The sequence below is a fragment of the Polyodon spathula genome, chromosome 2 (assembly GCF_017654505.1).
Source record: "Polyodon spathula isolate WHYD16114869_AA chromosome 2, ASM1765450v1, whole genome shotgun sequence".
NCBI classification, from domain to species: Eukaryota; Metazoa; Chordata; class Actinopteri; order Acipenseriformes; family Polyodontidae; genus Polyodon; species Polyodon spathula.
Window position 1 is genome coordinate 6003716 of NC_054535.1, and position 21434 is coordinate 6025149.

The 21434-nt window shown below is 37.5% G+C and overlaps 2 protein-coding genes across 12 annotated transcripts in view; one reads left to right on the forward strand and one right to left on the reverse strand.

The window, feature by feature from the left end:
* Window positions 1-1564, forward strand: part of LOC121329410 (putative methyltransferase NSUN7) — a 42205-nt gene extending 40641 nt beyond the window's left edge. The window contains exon 12 of one of the 2 annotated variants that reach the window (XM_041275018.1): window positions 35-1564. In XM_041275018.1, coding sequence (XP_041130952.1) covers window positions 35-667 — 633 coding nt within the window. In that variant the 3' untranslated portion in view covers window positions 668-1564. Of the gene's footprint in view, window positions 1-31 lie in introns of both variants that reach the window. The other variant, XM_041275012.1, reaches the window with a different exon arrangement.
* Window positions 1565-2739: 1175 nt separating this feature from the next.
* LOC121329438 (amyloid-beta A4 precursor protein-binding family B member 2-like) overlaps window positions 2740-21434 on the reverse strand; it is a 117907-nt gene continuing 99212 nt past the window's right edge. For 5 of the 10 annotated variants that reach the window (XM_041275060.1, XM_041275021.1, XM_041275034.1 and 2 more), the window contains 8 exons: window positions 16811-16816; window positions 13259-13373; window positions 11377-11464; window positions 10509-10589; window positions 9420-9467; window positions 7793-7908; window positions 6850-7029; window positions 2740-5542 (listed from right to left, as the gene is read on the reverse strand). In XM_041275060.1, coding sequence (XP_041130994.1) covers window positions 5372-5542; window positions 6850-7029; window positions 7793-7908; window positions 9420-9467; window positions 10509-10589; window positions 11377-11464; window positions 13259-13373; window positions 16811-16816 — 805 coding nt within the window. In that variant the 3' untranslated portion in view covers window positions 2740-5371. The remainder of the gene's footprint in view (window positions 5543-6849; window positions 7030-7792; window positions 7909-9419; window positions 9468-10508; window positions 10590-11376; window positions 11465-13258; window positions 13374-16810; window positions 16817-21434) is intronic. The other 5 variants (XM_041275042.1, XM_041275069.1, XM_041275051.1 and 2 more) reach the window with 3 other exon arrangements.

The following is a 21434-nucleotide window of genomic DNA, read 5'->3' on the forward strand; positions in this document are numbered from 1 at the left end:
CAGATTCTATATTTGTGTATTTTTTTTTTAGCAGGATCCTTCTGGCACAGTCTCGGTCAAAGACGTTCTGGCTCGAGCTGCAGCCAAGGGGCTCTTGGACGGTATTGAAAAAACTAAACCATCGAAGAAAGAAAGAAGGAAATCCAAGCCAGCAGCACAGGCCGCTCTTGTGAGCAGTGAAACAGAGGGCAGAATTGCAGAGTTCTTGAAAAAAGAGAGTGAAGAGGCCACTGACATTGCAGTAAGGCCTTACATTAGCAGCAACTCCTTGTTCAGGGAGAGCAAGACAAACATTTCCGTTCCACCAAACAGGCTCTCCAAAGCCATTCCTTCCATATCTAGGATGAGTCCAGTGAAAAAGAGTCTCTCTAGAAGTTCCACCACAGAGCGGCATTATGAACATTGTCGCTCTAGTGCTGCAAGGCCAAGACTTGAAGAGATGTATGTACTGAAGCCAGTGGAGCTGACCCTTCCTCCAGTGATTGCTCTGTCTCACAGTTCCTACATGTGTAAAAGCAAAAGCCCCCCTCATCTCTCATATTTTCACTGTAAGAGTAGATACAGTCTTCCAAGGAACTCACTAACACAGACATCTTCTACAAACATGAGCAAACACAGTGACACTCTTTCAACTTCAACCGCAAAGCACCCCCGACCTTGGTTATGAGTGAGGATATATATTACTATATATTATACTTAAAGCCTTATGGTATTCATACTGGTCATCCAGACATTTTTTGTTTATTTAACAGCCATGGTGTTCCATTTTTACATAAAACATGCTGCATTGGGATATTTTCAGTTGTAATGGGGTATGATGGCACTTAAATCTTTTTTAAGTTCTGCAGGGGTTCTCTTATCCTGCACCAATGCAGTGGAATGCCTCATTCCAACATGATTTAGAAGCATATGTGCAGTCAGCTGGGGGATTTGCCATTTTCTCCTTGAAGCTCAAGCACATCATTTCCAGTTACGGATATTAACCCCTTATCCAAATCTGATAAGCCAGTGAAAGCTACATAGCCTTGTACGAGAAAACAATGTATAGTATTACAAGTAGTCGAGATGCCTCTTCAGCACCGGCCATGAACCCCACTCCCCAGCAACATGAAATCACAGGTCATTCTTTAAAATAAGATGTCTTTCTTATTGTTTGAATTAAACTGTACCATAAACAATGGCTAAAATTCCTGATCAACTTTGGCTTGTTGGTGGTCCTCATGATTATTAGGAACTTTATCTTTTTTTCCTATTAAAATAGGAAGTCTAATACTGATGTTCAAAATCACTTAATTTGCTGCAGTAACTAAACACTACTTATAGTTGTGTATCGGCAAAAATGTCACCTTTGCAAGTTACATTAAATCAAGTCAGCTGTTCAGAAATCTGCCTTACTGATTTTTTCAGTTAAGTGTTCCATTCCATGTGCCAAACATGGCATAATTTACTGCATTATGCTTGTATGTTATATGATGTATATTATATGATGTATAAATCATATGTTAACACTGTGTATGTGTAGTACTTTTACTTCTGGGTTATAATCATAAGGTGAAATAAAAAATGTCCCTTAAAAACAATGTACATGTAGTGTATGTGTGTGTATTTTATGTATTTATATATATATATATATATATATATATATATATATATATATATATATATATATATATATATATATATATATATATATATATATATAATTAGAAAGTTGTATCACTATGTCTTAGTTTGATGAATAACTTCATATAAAACAATACACCTTGATTAGTCATTTCATTCCAATATGAAAATGCACTCAAACATATGGTGACTCACCAAGGTCACAGGATCCCGCGATTTCAAACCGTTATATCAGATTCACATGATAATTAACGTAATCTTGAAATCATTTCAGTGTGTTCTGACATCCTGTGTTTATTGTATGAGTGAATACGTCTAAGAGGTTTTAAGCAGCTTAGTTTTCCAGACTTCATGCCAATGAAGAGTTAAGGACACATTTGAAAACCTTGGATGTTGCATCATGAAGCCCTTTTAAATTATTTATTGCAAGAGTACAAATGACACTGGATCAGACAGGCACATTGATGGCAGTTGTCTGTGCTAAAAAGCAACATATTGTTCAAATTTTAATGGTATAGGTAAAAACCACAATATTTATGGGTTATAGTTTGTTCTGATTTTAATGGTGTAGGTGAAAACCACAGTATCAGTTGTACTTTTGCATGTATTTGGCCATCTGCTTAAATTCCTGCTATTGCAGCTAATCAATGGAGTACAGTAGCATGGGAAAGATGCAGTTGTGCTAGTCATGTATTCCACTTGGAGATGAATTCAACACACTAGTGTTCTTTAATGTTTTACATGAAGAAGCAATATTTCTGTCCTGTTGAGAGAAAAAAAAGAAAGATCTAATAGAGATATGAGATCAAAAGCACTGGTAAATACAAAACCATTAAAGGATTTTGGCAGCAGGCTGATGGAAGATTAATAGGAAATAGATTTTTATATATAGATTTAATAGGACTGCATGCATCGTGTGAAATACAAGAACGTTAGCCTGCCCTTAATCCGAAGCAAAATCAAATCCAGGAGGGGTTTTTTATCAAGTTAAAAGCTTTTACAGACCCAGAATCAAAATATTAAGTTTAACAAGTCTGTTGAAAAAAGTGGTTAGCTACACCCAAAAGCTGCACATAAGCTTTATATGAACAGATACATTGCAATGAGACAAGGCTGTATTTTTATATGCAGTTTATTCTCACAACAGATTACATTTATACGGTGTAAAATTAGTGAACAGCAGAAGAAACCAACTTTACTGTAAAATCAGCTGCATAAAGCTAACAGGCATTTTGAACACTTGACTTCTATTTAGAGAATAGTTAGCTAGAACCATAAATACAGCAGAAGTAAATGATATGTGTTCACAATAGGCCATAAGACTACGATATACTGTACTTGGGTACATTCTCGTGATGTGCATGTTTACCACAGCTGCTGCAAACACTGAGTTTGTTACAAACTTATACATATCCACCTTCTTTTGGACTCCTAGCATCACACGAGTGGGGAATGGTTTGTTTCTTTTCGTTTTGCTGGGGCCTGCAACAGTCTAGCGCTCCCATCAGGAAAGCAGCACTCATGCTGAAAAGAACCTGCTGGAAGCTATTTAAGGCTCAGCACTCAATCAATCTGCTCCAAAGTTAAGACTCAGAAAGCCTCTCTCCCCTGAACCCCCACCGCCGAAATTAAAATGAGAACCAAAACTACTGCAGTATCAACAAGCAGTGAATGCCCAGTCAACTGAAACACACACCCCTTCATGCATGGGTTTTCTTTTATGTACGGTACATTATGGAACAGTAAGGACAGCATTACCATCCTAAGAAGCAAAACGGCTCTAATTAATCAAATGCAATATTCAGCTGCACTACCACATATCTGATAAGTATACTGGAAGCTTTAGCATGTTTTCTCAACTAGAAGAGAACCCACGTTTTCAGTTTGCTGCTAGAATAAGCCAGTTTGGTGCAGGGGTTATGTTTCCAGCCTGCTACACAGCAAAGCTTTGGCTCACTTTATCAGATACATGTGAACAATCCTTTATTAATCTGCATTGTCATCTCGACAGATAATTACATTAAGTAAATTAATGCTGGCTACCGTGCGAGAGAGACCACGAGCATACAGTAAACATAATAACCAGGTATACGTTAATATAAAATAGAATAAATAAAATAAAAAATATTTCTGAATTTGTTTTAAATTGTCAAGGGACATGCAAGGCAAAGTGACATCTGCTTTGAGAGCCGCTAATAAAGAATGCATAGATAATGCTTGCTGTAGCCTCACTACAACTAATTGGGCTAAACACAGTAAATAAAATCAGAGATTGGCTTTTTTTTAGTTTTCCTTAGTTTTGATTTTTCTTTTTTCTTTTGTTTATCTACAACACGGACATCTAAACATTACACTTTGGCCATGGCAGAGTAAAGTATCTGACAAAAAATGTTTCAAGGTTTTCCAAAAAATAAAAATAAAAATAAGCTTATAAAGCGATATATGTACGTAAATCTGGTTTTACAAACAGAACGGATTCACATTGTCTCAAACTTTCAACTCTCTATGTATAGTTAAAAAAAAGCTTTCTTTGAATGCTGGGTCTACCTGCTAAGTAGCTAACATTTCTAAGCTTTACACAAATTCAAATATGTGCTGGATATTTACAAGTTAATGCATATAGTACTGATATCAATACGATAATGAATGACTATAAATGCTGCATAGTGATCATCACCTATAAGAAGCCAATTCTTGCAGCAATGTCACCTTGGCAAAAACGTTAAGCAACAGAACTAAACTGTGGAGGTAAAACAAATTTAAAAAAAAAAGGATTGAGCTATTTGAACCCAGTGGTGTAAAAGATAATATTCACAAACCATTTCTATCATGTTTCAATCATGTTTCTACCATGTTTCAGTCATGTTTCTACCATGTTTCATCACCCTTCCTCTCCTACAGGGTTCTTTGCAAACACTGATCTATCTTCATATATTTAATGCTGATATACATTTCAATTTCTAGAAATGTGCACACATCCCTGGTACCCTCCAAGAGCCTGTGCAAGACAGCTGCCTTATTTTTAAGATCAGCCGAAGCTAGGAACACATTTTAGAGTCATCTAAGAAGTACTGCAACAAAGTTAGGAAAAGTGGAGATCTCCCAGCCGTGAATTCACAACAGCTGAGGAATGCGTGTCAAACAGAATCTTCAAACAGTCTACTACCTCCACTCCACGGGGCATACGTGGCAAAACCATTCAAACCTTGAAGATCTTGAGAGCCTAACATCTACTAAAAAGGACTACTGTAAATAGGTCTGTTTTTTTAAACTGGTGGACACGAACAGCAATGACACAGTAACACCAAGCAATATTTACTATCTATTCCAGTGTCTTTGACAGAGAAAAGTGCTCTGATAAAGTTTCTGTATTGCAGGTGGGTAACTAGTCCAATGGAAGCAATATTACTGAAGGTTCAGGGCTATATGTTGAACTCTGTCCACCACAAAACAAAAAAAAAAAAAAGAGGAGAAATAAAAGACAAAGCCCAACTGTTAGACTTCAATTTAGTGTTGACAGCGACCAAAAAAAATCAAATGTATTCATGCATCTCTCACATCACAACATGATGGCTAGAATGTTAGAGCATGCTTCTTGTACACTTAATAAGATACAGCACTGGAGACAGAGAGGTGACGAAGGGAAGGAAGGGTGAATACCAGTGTGTCTCTGTGTAGCTACGGAATCCACACAACTGCTACTGTACATTAGAGTTCCAATGAATCCTTCCGGCTGGGCTGTACATAACTACTGGGGCAGTTCTGCAACGGGCCTCTTCTGTTTCAAAGTGTCAATGAGGGAAAACACGCCTCGCTTGACGCTGGTCGTGACACGTCTGGTCACAGAGTCTGTAGGAGGACTGGCAGAGCGGGCTTTCTGTGAAGGAGGTCGGGCGACTAAACACTTCTGGTACCGCAACTGCAAGGGAAAGAAAAACATAGTGAACATTTTGATTTCTCCATCATGCAATGCATCTCCTAGCAACAGTGTTCAAACGGAATTCCCACATTCAGTGCTGGAAGTCTAGTAAAAACTCTTCCTAAACTGTTGCTGGAACCCCAAAAAGACCAAGCAACTCAGCAGTCTGTGAGAGTCTGTTGACTGAATTTAGGAACACATAAGTACTGCGCCAAGGACTCCAGCTCACATACTTTGTGTATCCCTCTCAGTATGCTGTGTGGATTATATTCTAAATCCAATTTCCCTTCTCAAATTGCTCCCAGCTAACATCACATTCCCAGCAATATTTAGTACTTTATATATATATATTTGTGGCACCTAAGCCATTATTGCCTGCCTCCAGAAATTGGCTGGTAAAAAATAACCTGAAGGCACATGTGGGGTTAACCAACTGGACCAGCTGAACGGAGATGTGCTTTTTACTCTAAAATCACAAACACGCCCCCCTGGCGTGGCAGGGCCAGCTGCCTGGAAAATCTCCATTCCCAATGCAATCTCAGCCATGCCCACGATCTAATATTTACACTGAGAAACAGATTTCTGGAACATCAATAATGCAAACCATATTAAGAGCAATCGATAAATATCCTGGAACAAAATGATATGCAACACACTGTGGTATACAAATTACAGCCCAGGCAATGCAAAAGGACTTTGTTTGATTTATAGTGCGTCGTAATTGGTTTCTTACAGCAGTTTTATCTCAAGCAATACCCTTAACTATGCCAAGAAGAAACCCTTAGCAGCAGTAATCTGTGTGATTTACTCAGTTATTTTAATTAAAACACTGCCTCAAAGACAACAAGACTAGCTCTTTGCCATTTACAGGTTATTGGTTTGCCTGGTCTTTAATCGCTTTTAAAACGTGTAATACTATTGCAGAAATGTTTTAATGTTTAATACAGACTTCACGAGAGCCATAAGGAAAAAAGACGTTACATGAACAAGCCCATTTCTCCTTTTAGAGCTCTTTGTCTCAATGTTAAAGTAAATTTATATAGTGTGCTAGCAAGAAATAAAACACTGCTTCTCATTCCTAAGACTCAAATGGGATGATTATTAGCATGGTATACTGAGATCATGGTGACTTACTTATAAACTATCCGAGTCATGGGATTAGTGCGTCTATCTCAAAGGGACTGCTTGTATAGTTACTGTAGCCAATACAAACATATTTATACATTAGAGCCACTGATGCATAATCTCTAGGCAGGGCAGAGCGGCCAATGAAAAGGTACATGTGCTGCACGGCCAAACTAACTTACCATACAAGCTGCTTGTACTGCCTCAGATACATTCCCAGCATTGGGCTCACACCAGAACACATGGCACTCGAAATGCTGGTTTCCCGAATCCATGATGAAGGCAAAACTGTGGATATCTTTTCCGACTCCCATGAAGGACAGAAAGCGGACTCGACACTCCACCAGCACCTCATCTTGCTTCTGTCGGGTTAAGGGAAAAAGTGCAGTCACTGTTTTATATTTCATGACACAGAGAAGCTCCTGCTTAAGCCTCTGTGCATAACAGAACAGACGCTGAGACGGTCTCTGCAACCAAGGCATGTGACCCTTATCTATAAAACATTATACCCATAGGGCAAGTGCTCAAATCAATCTTAAAAGAATATCGAGTAATTGCACACACCTGCTTATTCTCATCTGATACCCTTAAAAAGTGTAATGGTGTTGCACCAAGTCAAAGACATCAATGCACTTGGAAGACCGTCTGTGCTGAGATAGTTTGACAAGGATGTCTTTCCGTTAATCTACTGCCATGTCCATTTACTGCATCTCCTCAAATGAATGCTGGCCTTAAATAAACGCTGCACTCAACAAGAAACAAACAAACAGGAAACAGACTTGCCATACTGGACAATGAAGATCACGCCCTCATAAAACTTCCAATCAAAAATACACCGTCCAAAAGAAGCTCGCCGTCCCGCAGACGTCTGCAGCTTTGCATATATCTAAACTGACAACTACTTTCATGTATCAGGGGGCTGAACAATTACTACTAGGTTTTCTACAAACCATGCTTTCCCAAAAACAAGATAAAAGCAACACACTTTGTGATATTAATGGCAAGTGCACACACAGACACACACACACACACACAGTAAAAACAGGCAACCGATTGTGCATGGAGATGTCCACAATGAAAACCACTATCCTCACAGGGCTTATCTTTTGTAACACAAGGGCTTACCTGTTCCTTGATCACTGTAACTGTAGCATCAGCCACATTTAAAATGACTGGCACCCAGTCTGCTTTGCCAGAGGCAGACATCAGGCTGTCTATGGCACCATTCAGAATGTCCATGCCTAAGGGAATGAGAAAATGCACTAAGACAAGAGGGTGGCAGTTAATGTGTCTTTGTGTATTCATAATGTAGGCAAGCCAAAGCGACAGTGGGGTGAGGTCATAGAAAACAAGCTAATCACAGGTCCATTTTATATATATATTCTACTTTTTATATTATATATAGTAATAATTTCCCTAAATGGAAAGCATATTGAGCTACATAAAAGGACAGGCAGTAGGTCCAAATTAACCCTAAATACACAATCATCATTTCAATGAACCAAAACAGAATCCTGGCTTTTGAAATGCCTGTTACAGTCACTAAGGAGTATTAGACCTTTCTAGACAATTTGATGGAATTGAAATTTTTCTAATTCAGTCTTTTTCAAGTCACTACTAAGTATTTCTCTCCTGATATTTAAAAGCACAACATTACAATACTTCACATTGAGTCTTCACTACTACAAAGACGAACAGTTCAACAGGACGACGACAAATATGACCCCCCCCCCCCCCACCACCACCAAAAAAAAAATCCTTATTAAAACACTGTCATAGCGTTATGCTGTTCTTCAAATTCACAGTGGATTTAAAAGTAGCGTTCATCAACAACACATTTATTTTCTTCTTAAATATGTTACTTTGTGTTTATACAGCAGGAAACAGTGCAACATCATTCTGTACTCATACAATTGAAGACCCTAGAAAATCAAAATGTTACTGGCTTAGTAAGCGCCTCTTCATAACAGGAATGAAGTCAGTAGAAGGGACTAAACATTTGTTCCAGGGCATTGGCACAGGGTGTGAGGGATATAAACATAATACTTGAATCCTGTTTTAATCTCACTTATTTGCAAGAAGTATTGCGAATATTTAGCAAAAAAAAAAAAAAAAAAAAAAAAAATATTGAAAAGTCATAGTAGGTATTCTTCTTAAAAATAATAATCTAATCTATAGGTCAAACACACTCATTCAAGCTGGTTTGCATATTTTGATATCCTAGCATATGTTCAAATGTCAAGAATTTGGCATCTATTTACATGCCAGTGTGAATCAAATCAAGTAAGTTCTTGAATGAATGTTTTTTTTAATCTAAATAATTTTGATTTGGGTAGTTTTTTTTTATTATTATTATTTGCCTTGTTTCCATTTGGAGTAGTTTGCTTTTGTACTGCTCATTTTCCATATACGTGGCTCCGGTCCATCATGGAGTTCTGAATGTCAATCCAGAGGCGGTCTAAAAAGAAGCGCCCTCTGACAGACTTGAATAAACAAGTCAGTTAGGTTTAGAAGAACAGAATACATGTTTACTGATACTTGTTCAACGTTCTGAGTAACCCAAGGCTTGTGTTCATTATAACTACTGCAGTCTATATGGAAAACCAGCACAAAAGAAAACCAAACCTACAAAAACTGAACTGCAGCTTGTCTAGAATTCCCCCCCCCCTTCTCTCCCCAAATGGAGAAGAGGCAATTGTTTCCTTCCACAGTGCTTTTTTTTTTCTTTTCAAAATCACGAAGAGGCACTTACTGTTAAGAGTTAGCAATTGCATTTTCTGGGAGTTGTTGCCCCCAGGCCCTTTATTAAAAAACAAAATACACATTTTAGAAACGCCAGGCGTAAATGATATTGACTTTACTGACACAAACAACATGCATTCCTGGTTGCAGCTTCCAATTCAAGCAGTCTTTCATTTCAATTTCTCTTTTCTATTAGGCAATCATCCTGTTGAGTATACTCCTGTTAAAATAGGAAGCTTCAAAAAAAGACTTAACTGCTTACAATATTTCTGGCAGTGGACAGAGTAAAATGGCAGCGTGATCCAGTTAATTATCTTGTGTTGACCCTTCTGGGTTGAACCAAGTGTCACTCCCTGAACAGGGGTGGTGTTGGTCAAGTTATTAGATAAACCCCAACTGTATACACAATACAATTTAGGTACTTAACAAGGCATTCCCCGTTCTGTTTTAAACTAATCTTGGGGTCGATTCAGTTGTCTTGAAACAGGGGTGATCTATATACAGCTGTCACATATAGAACCCTTCCTGGCATTTTGCGTATTATACACACACTCACAGGGCTTGCTTACACTTTTGGATGTTTGATTTTCATACCCATCATCCACGGAGAGTACTATTGAAACTATGTGTCTTTGTACATGTATATCAATTGAGTTGACAAATGTTTCTACGACACTGATGAAGGTGTTCAGTTGAAACGTTTGTCAGATAATTCCACCAAGGTGTGGGATATATCATTTTTGCACGCTTGTTGAATGACTTGTGAACTGAACAATGCACCTTTGTGTGTGTGTGTGTGTGTGTGTGTGTGTAATATATATATATATATATATATATATATATATATATATATATATATATATATATATATATATATATATATATATATATATATATATATATATATATATATAGATCTGTTTTTATTTCCAGCACTTTTGTTTGCAGTACAGTTTGCAATACCCCCTCCCTTACTGCATCTCATTAAGCTGTGTATAACTGTTAAAGCAACCATACCACAAGGGATTGGGAACAAAAATAAATAAAATCATCTTCATCTTCATGTTCTTGAGAGAAGGAGCCTGGATAACACTCTTACCTATAGGTTTGGCCACAGGTAACATTCCCAGGTACAGCACATGGAACTTCTGCACCAGCTCTGTCTTTGGTGTAGGGAAATCTGAAAAACAGAACAACAATCAACTCTGAATTTACTGCCCATCAAAGCTCACTGACGTCTGCATGGCTTTGGTCTATGAAACCAGGACAGGAAACAAAGGCTGGCAGCTGTGTGCAGTAAAATGGCAATATGCCACTCCATAAACTACTTGCAATGACAATGTCGATTACAGTATAGAGGTTCAGTACCAAATACATTGTAATCCCTTTTGAATGGGGTTATAACTGTGACATCTGCAGAAGAACTGCTTTCTACACATACCCCCTTGTTTACTACTTAAACACATTTGGAAAAAAAAAAGAATATTCCTTCATTTCTATTTTGCGTCTAGTGCTGTAAAATCTGCTATTTGTATTCGCAGACACAGTAAGAAGATCTCAGGAGAGATGTTACTGGCAGGCTACAAGAGGGAAGGGCTATTGGGCAATGCAAACTAACTAGACTGTTTACATAGAAAACAAATGCCATTTCCAACCACCAAATTTCCCATATTTTTTAGAAATTTTAAGAGGGAGGCTGATCCTTTAAATAGATAGGTTAGTTCACTAGTGTCCTCAAAAAATAAACACAATAAACCAAACCACAGATGTACTTCATTCATCCATTATTACTGTCAAAATAGACTTCTTGATGTTATGAGAAGCTAACTGAATTGAAAGAGACACAAACTGGAATTGAATTATTTAAAATCACTGCTAGTTTTGTAACAAACCCAATAAAATAAACAGACACACTGAAACAGTGCAATCTATATGTCCATAGTTCTGCAACAGAAGTCTTTACCTACCTTGCAGTGGAACATCTAGACCCACGCTGACTCGCTCCTGCATAGAGCTGCCAGCAACAGCTTTGGCATTCTTACGCTCTGCCATGATCTAAGGAGAAAAAAAAAAACAGAACACAAATTATTTACTGTGCTCCAGCTCACTGTGTAGATAAAGTGGTTCATGTCTTTTGTGAGGCCATGCTGCCTTTGAGCTGTGAGTGAGTAAATGAGCCTGGGACTGTTTCAAGGGCACCGTGAGCAGGATACTTGTACATAGGACTCAGGTGACAGAATGAGATCTGAAGAACAGAAGAACCAGGGCAGGCTGACGGTTTAACTGTGGCAGTGTGTGTGCATGGAATGCACTTCTTCGTTTTAGCCACAATGGACATCAGTGTTTCATCAGCACTGCAATAACCTGACAATGCCACAACACATGCCTAGTCCTGAGAGACAATGGGCAGGTGTACATCACCAGGGAATCCAGGAGGAAACGAGACAACCAAGCCTAATACACTTCATAGTGGGGTTTCTTGTAGTTTTAGAGAGTGTGATTGTTAAGTTATGGATGGACGGGGAAGAGAAAATGGATGCTTGTTCCAGTTATTTCTTTTCACACGTAATCCTTAACGTTTCTCTCTTGAGATACTCTGTCGATGCCAGTTTTGCACATCCAGTATTTTACAATGATCCTTTTTGCTGACTCCGGTATCTTTTTAAAATATTCATGCTTTATCTATCAGTTACACGTTGGCTGCTGTGTCAGGAAATCTCATAAATCAAATAGACCTTGCACTAACACAGCTCTGAAAAGCCACACAACCTTGTTTGTCATATTATAGTCGAAAGCCTTAAAATCCTTTAAGCATTCCAGTAACAGCAGATATAAACGCTGGTATGTAGTACCATATCAGCCTACTTTTTCTTGTATCTATATGTCAGGTCTAGAAGATGTATAAAATAAGTAAAACACCAAGGCAGAAAACACTAAGAAAAGGGGCAAAAACTATTTGTGCCGTGGCAGAATTCAGTGAAGAAAACAGTTTTAGTGACTTGTAGGTGGCAAAGATCTACTTCAGTGGTGCAATACTCCATACACTGAATTAATCCTCTCCTGTACATTGGTGCACCATTCACCCTTTGATCACAAGACAAGGAGAGTCCATGTGTCTACAATAGGCAGAATTGGTCATGTGTGCCTCCAATAGGCAATCATACGAGTGCTAGTACCCCTGAAAACAACATGCGCAGTCAAGACACAAGTGTAGCAGTTGCAGCTATGGAAATCGCACTGTGATCAATTCAAATTCTATCTGTCTATACGGTGTAAAATGCAGTTCTAAACGCTATTCAAAATTTATATATGGTTAAAGTAAAAACAATTAGTACTACATACATCAAACACAAAAAATCTACTTCAGTGGACTGAAGCAGAACAATGCACTCGAAGCAGCTCAGTGGAAAAAACAACTTTGACAGACATGGAACTCTCAGGAGCAACATTTTAAAAAGGTCCCGTCGTTCACTGACCCACTGCTCAGTTTTGCCCTCAATAACAAACTGGTGGTGTGGTGGAAAAAAAACTAGATACATAATATAACATAATATAATATAATATAATATAATAAAATATACCATCCTCTGGGGACACTACACACAGTGACTACAGACTGCAGTCTCAGCTAACGTCTACCAGCACTATATTGTGTTGCTGTCCACTACTGGGGACTGCACTCACTTGAATTCCAGAATTGTACAGTATGGCACAGACAAAAGAGGGGTGCTGTATGTTGAGTACCAAGCAGAAAGGACTAGAATGGGCACAGTATCCTATATATTCAGAAAGGATTTGCCACAACAGAACCCACTAAAACACCAGTAGTAACATACTGTGTTAACTCACCTTGGAACAGATTTCGTGAAGACTGGTTGCAATGGCTTTCGCTGGGGTGTCACATCGGAACACATGACATTTTAAGATCCGGGTGTCTTTGTCTCTTGCTACGTATGCAAAGTCCCTATAAAAGGGCAAGGAAAAAACAAGACAGTTAAGATACCGGTATTACTAAAGGACTAGGGCAATAGGTGTCATCTACATATCATATATGCATCTTCTGAAACACTTCATCTTTGGGTACTTACACAGCTATGGCTAGCAATTTCCATTCCCTATAGCATGAACTCATTCAGCTTCATAAAGTCTAATAAAATCTACTGAATAATGTTAATATACATACCGCTTTTGTAGTTTTCCATATACTTAACAAAAAACTGATGCAAATTGAAAAATGTGACATTTCGAAATCTAGCATGCAATACTGTACTACTATTACTGCTTCCGGTAGACTCTTGCAATATCATTTTGCAGTTTTCTTTTTTAATTACATGAAGTTAAATAAAAGATCTTTTTAATTATGTTTCAATCCTAAAATTCTAGGCGATGCAAAACGTTTGTCCATAGCTGTACAGTATGCTCGCAGTGCATTAGACCATGGTCTTTGATACAATCATTTAGACTGCTGTGCCCAATAAGTCAGGTTAGATAACTGGAATTCAACAGTATTAGTTGATTAATAGTAGATACCACTACTATCTTACAATTATATGAAATGATGTATTGTGGTTTTTGTTTACGGTTTGTCAGTGCTGTTCAGTTCAGGACAAAGCCACTCAAAGACCAGCAGCAAGGGTATGGCATTTGCATCTGAATTCAGGATATGCTCTATAAGCTGTTTTCAGGGCTTTAAAAACAGCCAGTTGTTTTTTGTGTATATCTTCTTCGTGTGTGACAGTCATGCTGCGTTAGTCAAACATACGCCCTTGTTAATGAATGCACTAGGACAGCAATCTGTGCTTGTAAATGCAAGCAAGTCACTGCTGACACTTGAAAAAGTTAAGATAATGAAATCAAATACATTGTAATAATCCAGCAGAGGCACATCTCAGTCAATTCCCTCGGGTCCCGCACAGTGAGTCTCTGAATTAGGACAGGAATTTAAGAGCATGGCTCTGCGCTTACCACATAACACATGTATTAGATTTGTTACAAGGCAAGCCTCTGGCCTTTCATATTACCAGGTCATAAAAATAAATGCCCAGAGGAACCCATTACCTGGCAGATATTAGCCCCAGCTGCTTAACAAATAGCTTACTATTAGAAAAAGTAAATCATACTTTATACAGCCCAATTGGTGGAATTTATTTATCATGTAACACTGTCTTTCGTTTACAAAAGGCACACACATCAAGTTAGATATGTACTTTATAATTAAAAAAAAAAAAAAAAAAAGCTATATTAACCTCCATCAGAAAAAGAGCCGATAGGAGCTCTGGAAGGGCAAAGTGATAATTATGTCTGTGAACCGAACACACAGGTCTGAGGGCCCTTCGAAACGAGTTATCAAGCTGCTTTGAAACCTATTAGTCAATGCCGTTACCTGGCCACCTATTACGGTTAATTGAGTATGTGTTCTGATAGATACTGCCATTGGGACTCGTACAACAAGCAGGGTTTACGGGTTTGGTTACTGTATCTGTTTGTTAGTGCAGTATGCAAGGAATTCATCCCCAGCTTAGCAACGCAAGGGGATGAAGACTTCATGGTTATGTAAAAAGAAAGAGAGGGGTTTTGTTTTTGCTATGCTTATATACCTCCCAACTCATTTTTTTCTGCGTGTTACAAAATGAAAGACTAACAGGTTCAAACTCCATGGCACTGCAACATGTCTGAGGATATATATATAGAAATAAAGAGACACAGTTTACTATGTGGTGTTCTGATCAAAATAATTAGGTGGTTGTCCTTATTAATCATGGGAGAAAGTTCATTTAATTCTAGCCTGAAGACGACACTTATGTTTCTACCTTGTAGCTCTATAGAAATGCAAAATGAATTCCATAACAGTGAATGAATTGGGTTGGGGGAGTAGAAAGCCACATCCCAACCGATTGTCTGATGTTACAGGTATGAAGAGATTGGAACCCTACACAGCCCTCAGTATCTGTCAGCTAACCCCTTAGGCCTGCAAGTAAATGTCACTTTCATTGACCTTTTCATTTAATTTGAATGGAAGAAATGCTGATAATATGCAAGTCCCCTACTCCTCAGCGGACTTATATTGATTATAATGTACTTACTGTCTAGATTGCATTTGTGTTCTGTTCAGCTGAGCGGGTTTCAACTGGTATGCATATTATTTATCTACCTATCTATATAGTAAAAATGGACTGGAGAGGAGGGCTAGATTGGAAAATTATTGCCCTGAGGGACGACAGCTGTTACCTTTAATTCATTATCTGTTAAGTCAAGGAATCGCTATTCAGCATTTTACATATTTAGCCATTTTCTCTTGTTGTGAGGAGTGCAGGGGAGAAGGGTTTTCCTTTAAAAAGGGGCAGGTCTTTCAGTGATGTAAACCAATCACATGACAGACGGAGACTACTGCCCGGCAGTGTAAGGATGTCAGGGCAATAGTTCAATCTATTTTTCTTCCTATGATGAGGTTTTAACCAAATTGCAGGCCAGAATTTACAACCACTGAATCACATTCATTCACACACACACACACACACACACACACACAATATTTCTATATATATATATATATATATATATATATATATATATATATATATATATATATATATATATATATATATATATATATATATATATATATATATATATATATATATATATATATATATATATATATATATATATATATATATATATATATAATTTTAACTGCACATTACGTTTTAATTATATCTGAATCCCTGATTAAGTTGATAGAAATTTTTTTTAAAAGCTTGAGATATGTATGTGTGTGTGTGTATGTGTATGTGTGTGTGTATATAATTGAAATGAAAGCATATAAAATATTCACCTGCAATTTGAAAGAATATTCAAACATGTAAAATCCATGTTGGTCCAAGTACTAGACAACATGCATGTTATATATGAAATATTTGTTTGTAAAACCTGCATGCATTTTGTATGAAATTAAATACATGCCCCAGTATATAAATTGCCTTAGCTGGGTGAAAGTAAGCATTTAACATCAGTCAAAAATTGCATTTTATTCTTATCTTGTCTATACAGCTTGTACCAGAAGGAAGGACAGGTGTTTTTAAAGAGATAAGAATACTGACAGGTGCAAATCCCAATTTAGGAATGTAAATGTAACATTCACTTCCAGTGGTGTATGCAGGACACAAGACCTCTCATTTCAGACTGATGGTACGGTTACCCACGTGCCTCAGGCAGTGCCATTCATTATTTACAACCCTATAGCCACTGGAACTGTAAAGCCAAGGTTAACCAGATTGAAGCATCCATGTTTAGGCTGGTCAGTGCCAGGGTTTGGCTACAGCTCTCCCCCTGGTGACTGGATTATGGCTAGAATGATGCTAGGCTTGTAGACAAGAGAGAAAATGAAAGGAGAAGATTTACCTTTCTCTGAATCCAGGAAAGCAGTAGAAGAAAACAAAAGCAGAAATAGAGTCAGCAACAAAAACCCACATACAGTACAGCATTTCCAGAGTCAGACACAAATTTGCTTGACACCAAAAAATAGGTAAGGGATTAAAGTGTAATCACATGTAAGGGTATCCTGTGATCCTGAAAAACAAGCTGTGGGAAAAAAAAATTGTAGAGCTTCCCTTGGGACTGTCACAAAATAGGAAGTATGCATCGGAGGACCAAGTAAATATACAGATGACCATAACCTGCACAGCCTATTTTAAAAGAGGAGACAAGAGCAAGATTTAAAAGAGCGGCAGCTGTTTTTGACTGCTCTCTCATCAAGCCTCCTCTGCAGTACAACCTCATTTGAACCAGCCTGTTTACTCTTCATGACAGTATTAACTCTAAAGATTCAACTAGGGAAATCGAACATCCAGCTAGGACAGAAGCCTTTTAAGACTCTCTAAATTGAGAAGCTATTTCCCCCCAGTGATCTAATGCAAATGTCTTACATTGCCTTCTTAATTCTCTGTGCCATGGGCTCTGAAGTGACATAAAAATGTCATGAATGCTAGTAACATTATTGAGGAGGAGGGCATTCATGTGTTCACAAATCCTTGGCGATCCTAACCAATTACCTTGGAAGAGGAAAAAATATGGTCTGCCATGTGCTTCCACAAATTAAGTATCGACTACAGCATTTCAGAAAAGGCCAGCAGCTTTTTATAAGCATCTTGTTACAAACAGTTAATAGAAATGATCACTGCAAAATTAGATAACCTCCCAAACTGGAGATTACGTGATAAGTATTGTTTGAGGAGCAAGAATTGTCTGGTTACCACAACCTCTGTGCGGGCACACAGAAGGCGTGATTACTAAGAGTGGGTATTGGGACTGAGGCTCTGTATTGCAATATATTACAATACTGAAGACAATATTGCGATATGTACAAATCTACATATATAAATTGCGCTTTTTGTCATTTCTATGGAATTTAAAAAGTAATGACAAATTAAAGTCTCATATGAAATGCCCTTTGAAGTACATGCGTGCTCCCAGTTTGAAAAATAGAAAAACAGTGCTGGTTTGAAAGCGATTTCTAATGATCTAAAAACATTGCTTTTAAATATAATTTTTAATTCTTTATTATGAATATTATCTTTATTTTCATATTACATTAAACATGATGAATATCGCAATATAAAAATCAGTATATTGCTATTATCACGCACCCCTAGTGATTTCCACCTTACCACAAAACATTCAGTAATGCATACTAATGACATTCTGGAGGTTAAACCACGCTGGCCAAATAGCGTCCACTGCTAAGTGAGGTGTATAGCAGCCACATCCAACTATAGGGTTTGACACCACAATACTCTTCCTCCAGTAAAGAGTGCCTTGTTAATTAAGGTCACCCAAAGCATGTTACCTCTTCCTTTTTGGATTAAACGTTGCTGCCCTACCAAGCAGCTGTATATTATATTACCATCAAAACTTCATTATCATCAAAATATTGAAAGCATTTTTTGTTTGTTTTTTCCCCACCGGTGTATGGCATATAATGGCATTTTAAAAATTGACTGATTAAAGACAAAACAGACCACGAACATGAATTACTGGTATTGAAGATCAAGGATCGACAAGCAATAATAAACTTGCATTAAAACAATCAACAAATAATCACATACAAACAAATACAAAATAGCCACTATTTACACATGAAGGCATTTCAGTGTTTTTGTTCCCTGAATCATGTATTTTACACCTGTTTCCTCACCAATTCAAATGGCAGCAGTGGTGGATTTTGCCATGCTATTGAACTTGAACCTGCCTTTTCTTGACTACACGTGAGAACCTTTACGAAGCGAGCCACAGAGGAATCCTGACTTTTTGCAGATGTAGATTTCATTTGAAATTAAATTCTACAAATTGATCGTTTTGATCCTAAAGTAAAAATAAGATTGTTGTGTTGTTTGAACAATATATTTACTTTGTTAAATGTAACATCTAATTCACAGAAGATGTCTGTAGGTAGATAGCTGCAATACGGTAAAAATAAATAATAAATGAAACGGCATCACAATAATTCATACAATTAAAGCTCCTACAGTAATATTCAATCTGTTTATTTGTATTCTAAATCTTGAACAGCAGCCAAGTCAACACCTGGCAGCCTTTGTTATAGTAACTCTTTCAGCAGGACTTTACAGAAAGATAAAGGATAACTTATACAGACATTTAGAAGTCCATCAGTGAGCCAAAGGAAATTCTGCCTGGCTATGCTACTATAAAAACGCCTATTAATACAAATTTCAAGGAACTGGCAAAAAACAGTAGTCATATGCATGTCCCATTCTGATCACAGGCATTTTTAAACCACAAAAGCTAGACGTCCTCAACATCAGGGTATTGAGCAAATGAGAAACGCGGATGATTTACATAACCAGCTTGCTGTTCATTGGCCTGTATTATTGTATCCCAGTTTTCAGAATGGTTGACAAAGTGTTTGTGGGAATGTTGACAACAGCAGCAACATCTTTCTTTTTCTGTACGGAGGTGATTATCCACTGCTTTCAACCGCCTCCACTTCTGTCTGCAAGGATAATGCACGTTTTAATGCTCTCTCATTTCTATGCTTCATGGAAATGGCATTGATGCATGAGCACTATGGCACCTAAGTGCATCACAGGATCTGTAGTCCCGAAACAGCACTAAACTACACTGTAGAGGTGCTAACCTGAATACAAGTCATTTCCAAATATGCTTTACACTCACCTGTTCAAACTAGGGCAATTTGTTTTAGTATTCGTTTAACTCGTTTGTCTTCAAGAGAATTGACTGCATTTACCGTTTTATTGATGTGTTTATGTATGCAATTATGCATCTTGTTTTATTTTTTTATTAAAACTATATACACAACGTGCTGTTTCAGGGGCAGCCTCATTTGATAGCGTGGCACAGTAGTTTATGTTAAGGTCTGCAATTTTCGATTCCCGCAGCATTTAAAACATATTGACTTAAAGTGGCTTATATGCAAAATGTTTCAGACAATACAGGTTTCATTAGGCGCACAAACCCTGAAATCAAAAAGTAGGTGAACAATCCTATAGACGAGTGAAAAAAACAATGCCCTTTCTTCAAACTTTGAATCGCGACATTTTAACGTTCTCTTTCTTGAAAAGAGAGATATAGAAATAGGAATGGATTTGTCTTCTGGTTATAGTCACACACAGCAACTGCTTAGTTGCTTTTTGAAATGTAAAATTAAAAGGATTTATGCATTATATTTCAAACGTATGTTCTTGTGTATAATCCATATATTATTTGTGACCCAATAGGCTTTTTATATAGTTATTTCACATTTGGGTTTTTTATTTTAAACCAGACAGACTGGTTCATCCCAGCAATAATGAAATATAAATATTGTAATATTTCCTTATCAAAACCATGTGCAACGTCATTAAAAGCCACCGCAAAAGAGAAATACAATTAAATCCAAGAGGAGTGAAGCTGAATTTATTTTTACATATGAAAAGAAATGTTTATCTATTTCTCTTTTTACCCACTGAAGTGTAACAATTTATAAAACGCTCTAAAACGATTTTGTTTCTCTGTGGTAAAATGACATTTCACAGGCTAAATCATTAAAATTACATTTCTACTTTAAAATGAGTGAATGAAAGGGACCTGGTTCTGGCAATCTGGTAGCAGTTCTTCTTGCTAACTGAAGTGTAATACATTTGCTAGTTCATGGAGTACCCTCATCAAAGAACGGCCAGGGAGCTTCATTTTTTTTTTTTTTTTTTTTTTTTTTTTTACACAGCTTAATACATTACGGTCGCTTCAGTAAATGCCTGCAGTAGCAAGGCAGATGTTCCCTAGAATTCAACATTTTTTTTTAGTGAAAATATAGTCTGCTACCAGAGACATTAATAGCAGCTAATGTATGCATTGCACAGTGATGAAATTAACCTTGTTTCCGACTGAAACCAAGCTTCCTACAGCTGTACCATTAAGCATGGCTGATGCAAAAATGTCATGTACAATTTTAGAAGAACGCCGTGCTTATGTAGAGGAACATCGCCGATCATTAACATGACACACATTGCAGTATTCATCTTCTGATTGCAAGCTCTCTTGATACAGTTCATCTGTTGTGTCACTCACCTCCAACCTTTAAATTACTTTTGACACAGTTGGTCTGTCCAGAATTAACCCACAAAAGTAACATGCAACTCATTTCTAGACCCTCTTTCACCTCTATGTTTTGTAGACATGAATTACATTTTGCAGTTCAAATGGTTTTAAAACAAGGGCCTGTCAGCAGTATCAAACATCTAGGAGGCAACTGTACCGGGAGGTACTATTAATAGCACCAGGGTGATACCAGCCAAGGTGCCCCATGAATCAAACGCACAAACAGCAAGAGCTTGAGGAAGCCCATTATTCACAACAGCCTGTCGTGAAACTATTTTTATACTTCATCATTAGAAAGTTAATTAAACGTAGATAAGAGACTGGCTGATCAGCGAGGTCTTTGTCTTATGGATCACTTATGACAATGTCAGAGATTAAGCACAGACTCAACAAGAGGGATTTCCCCTTCCCA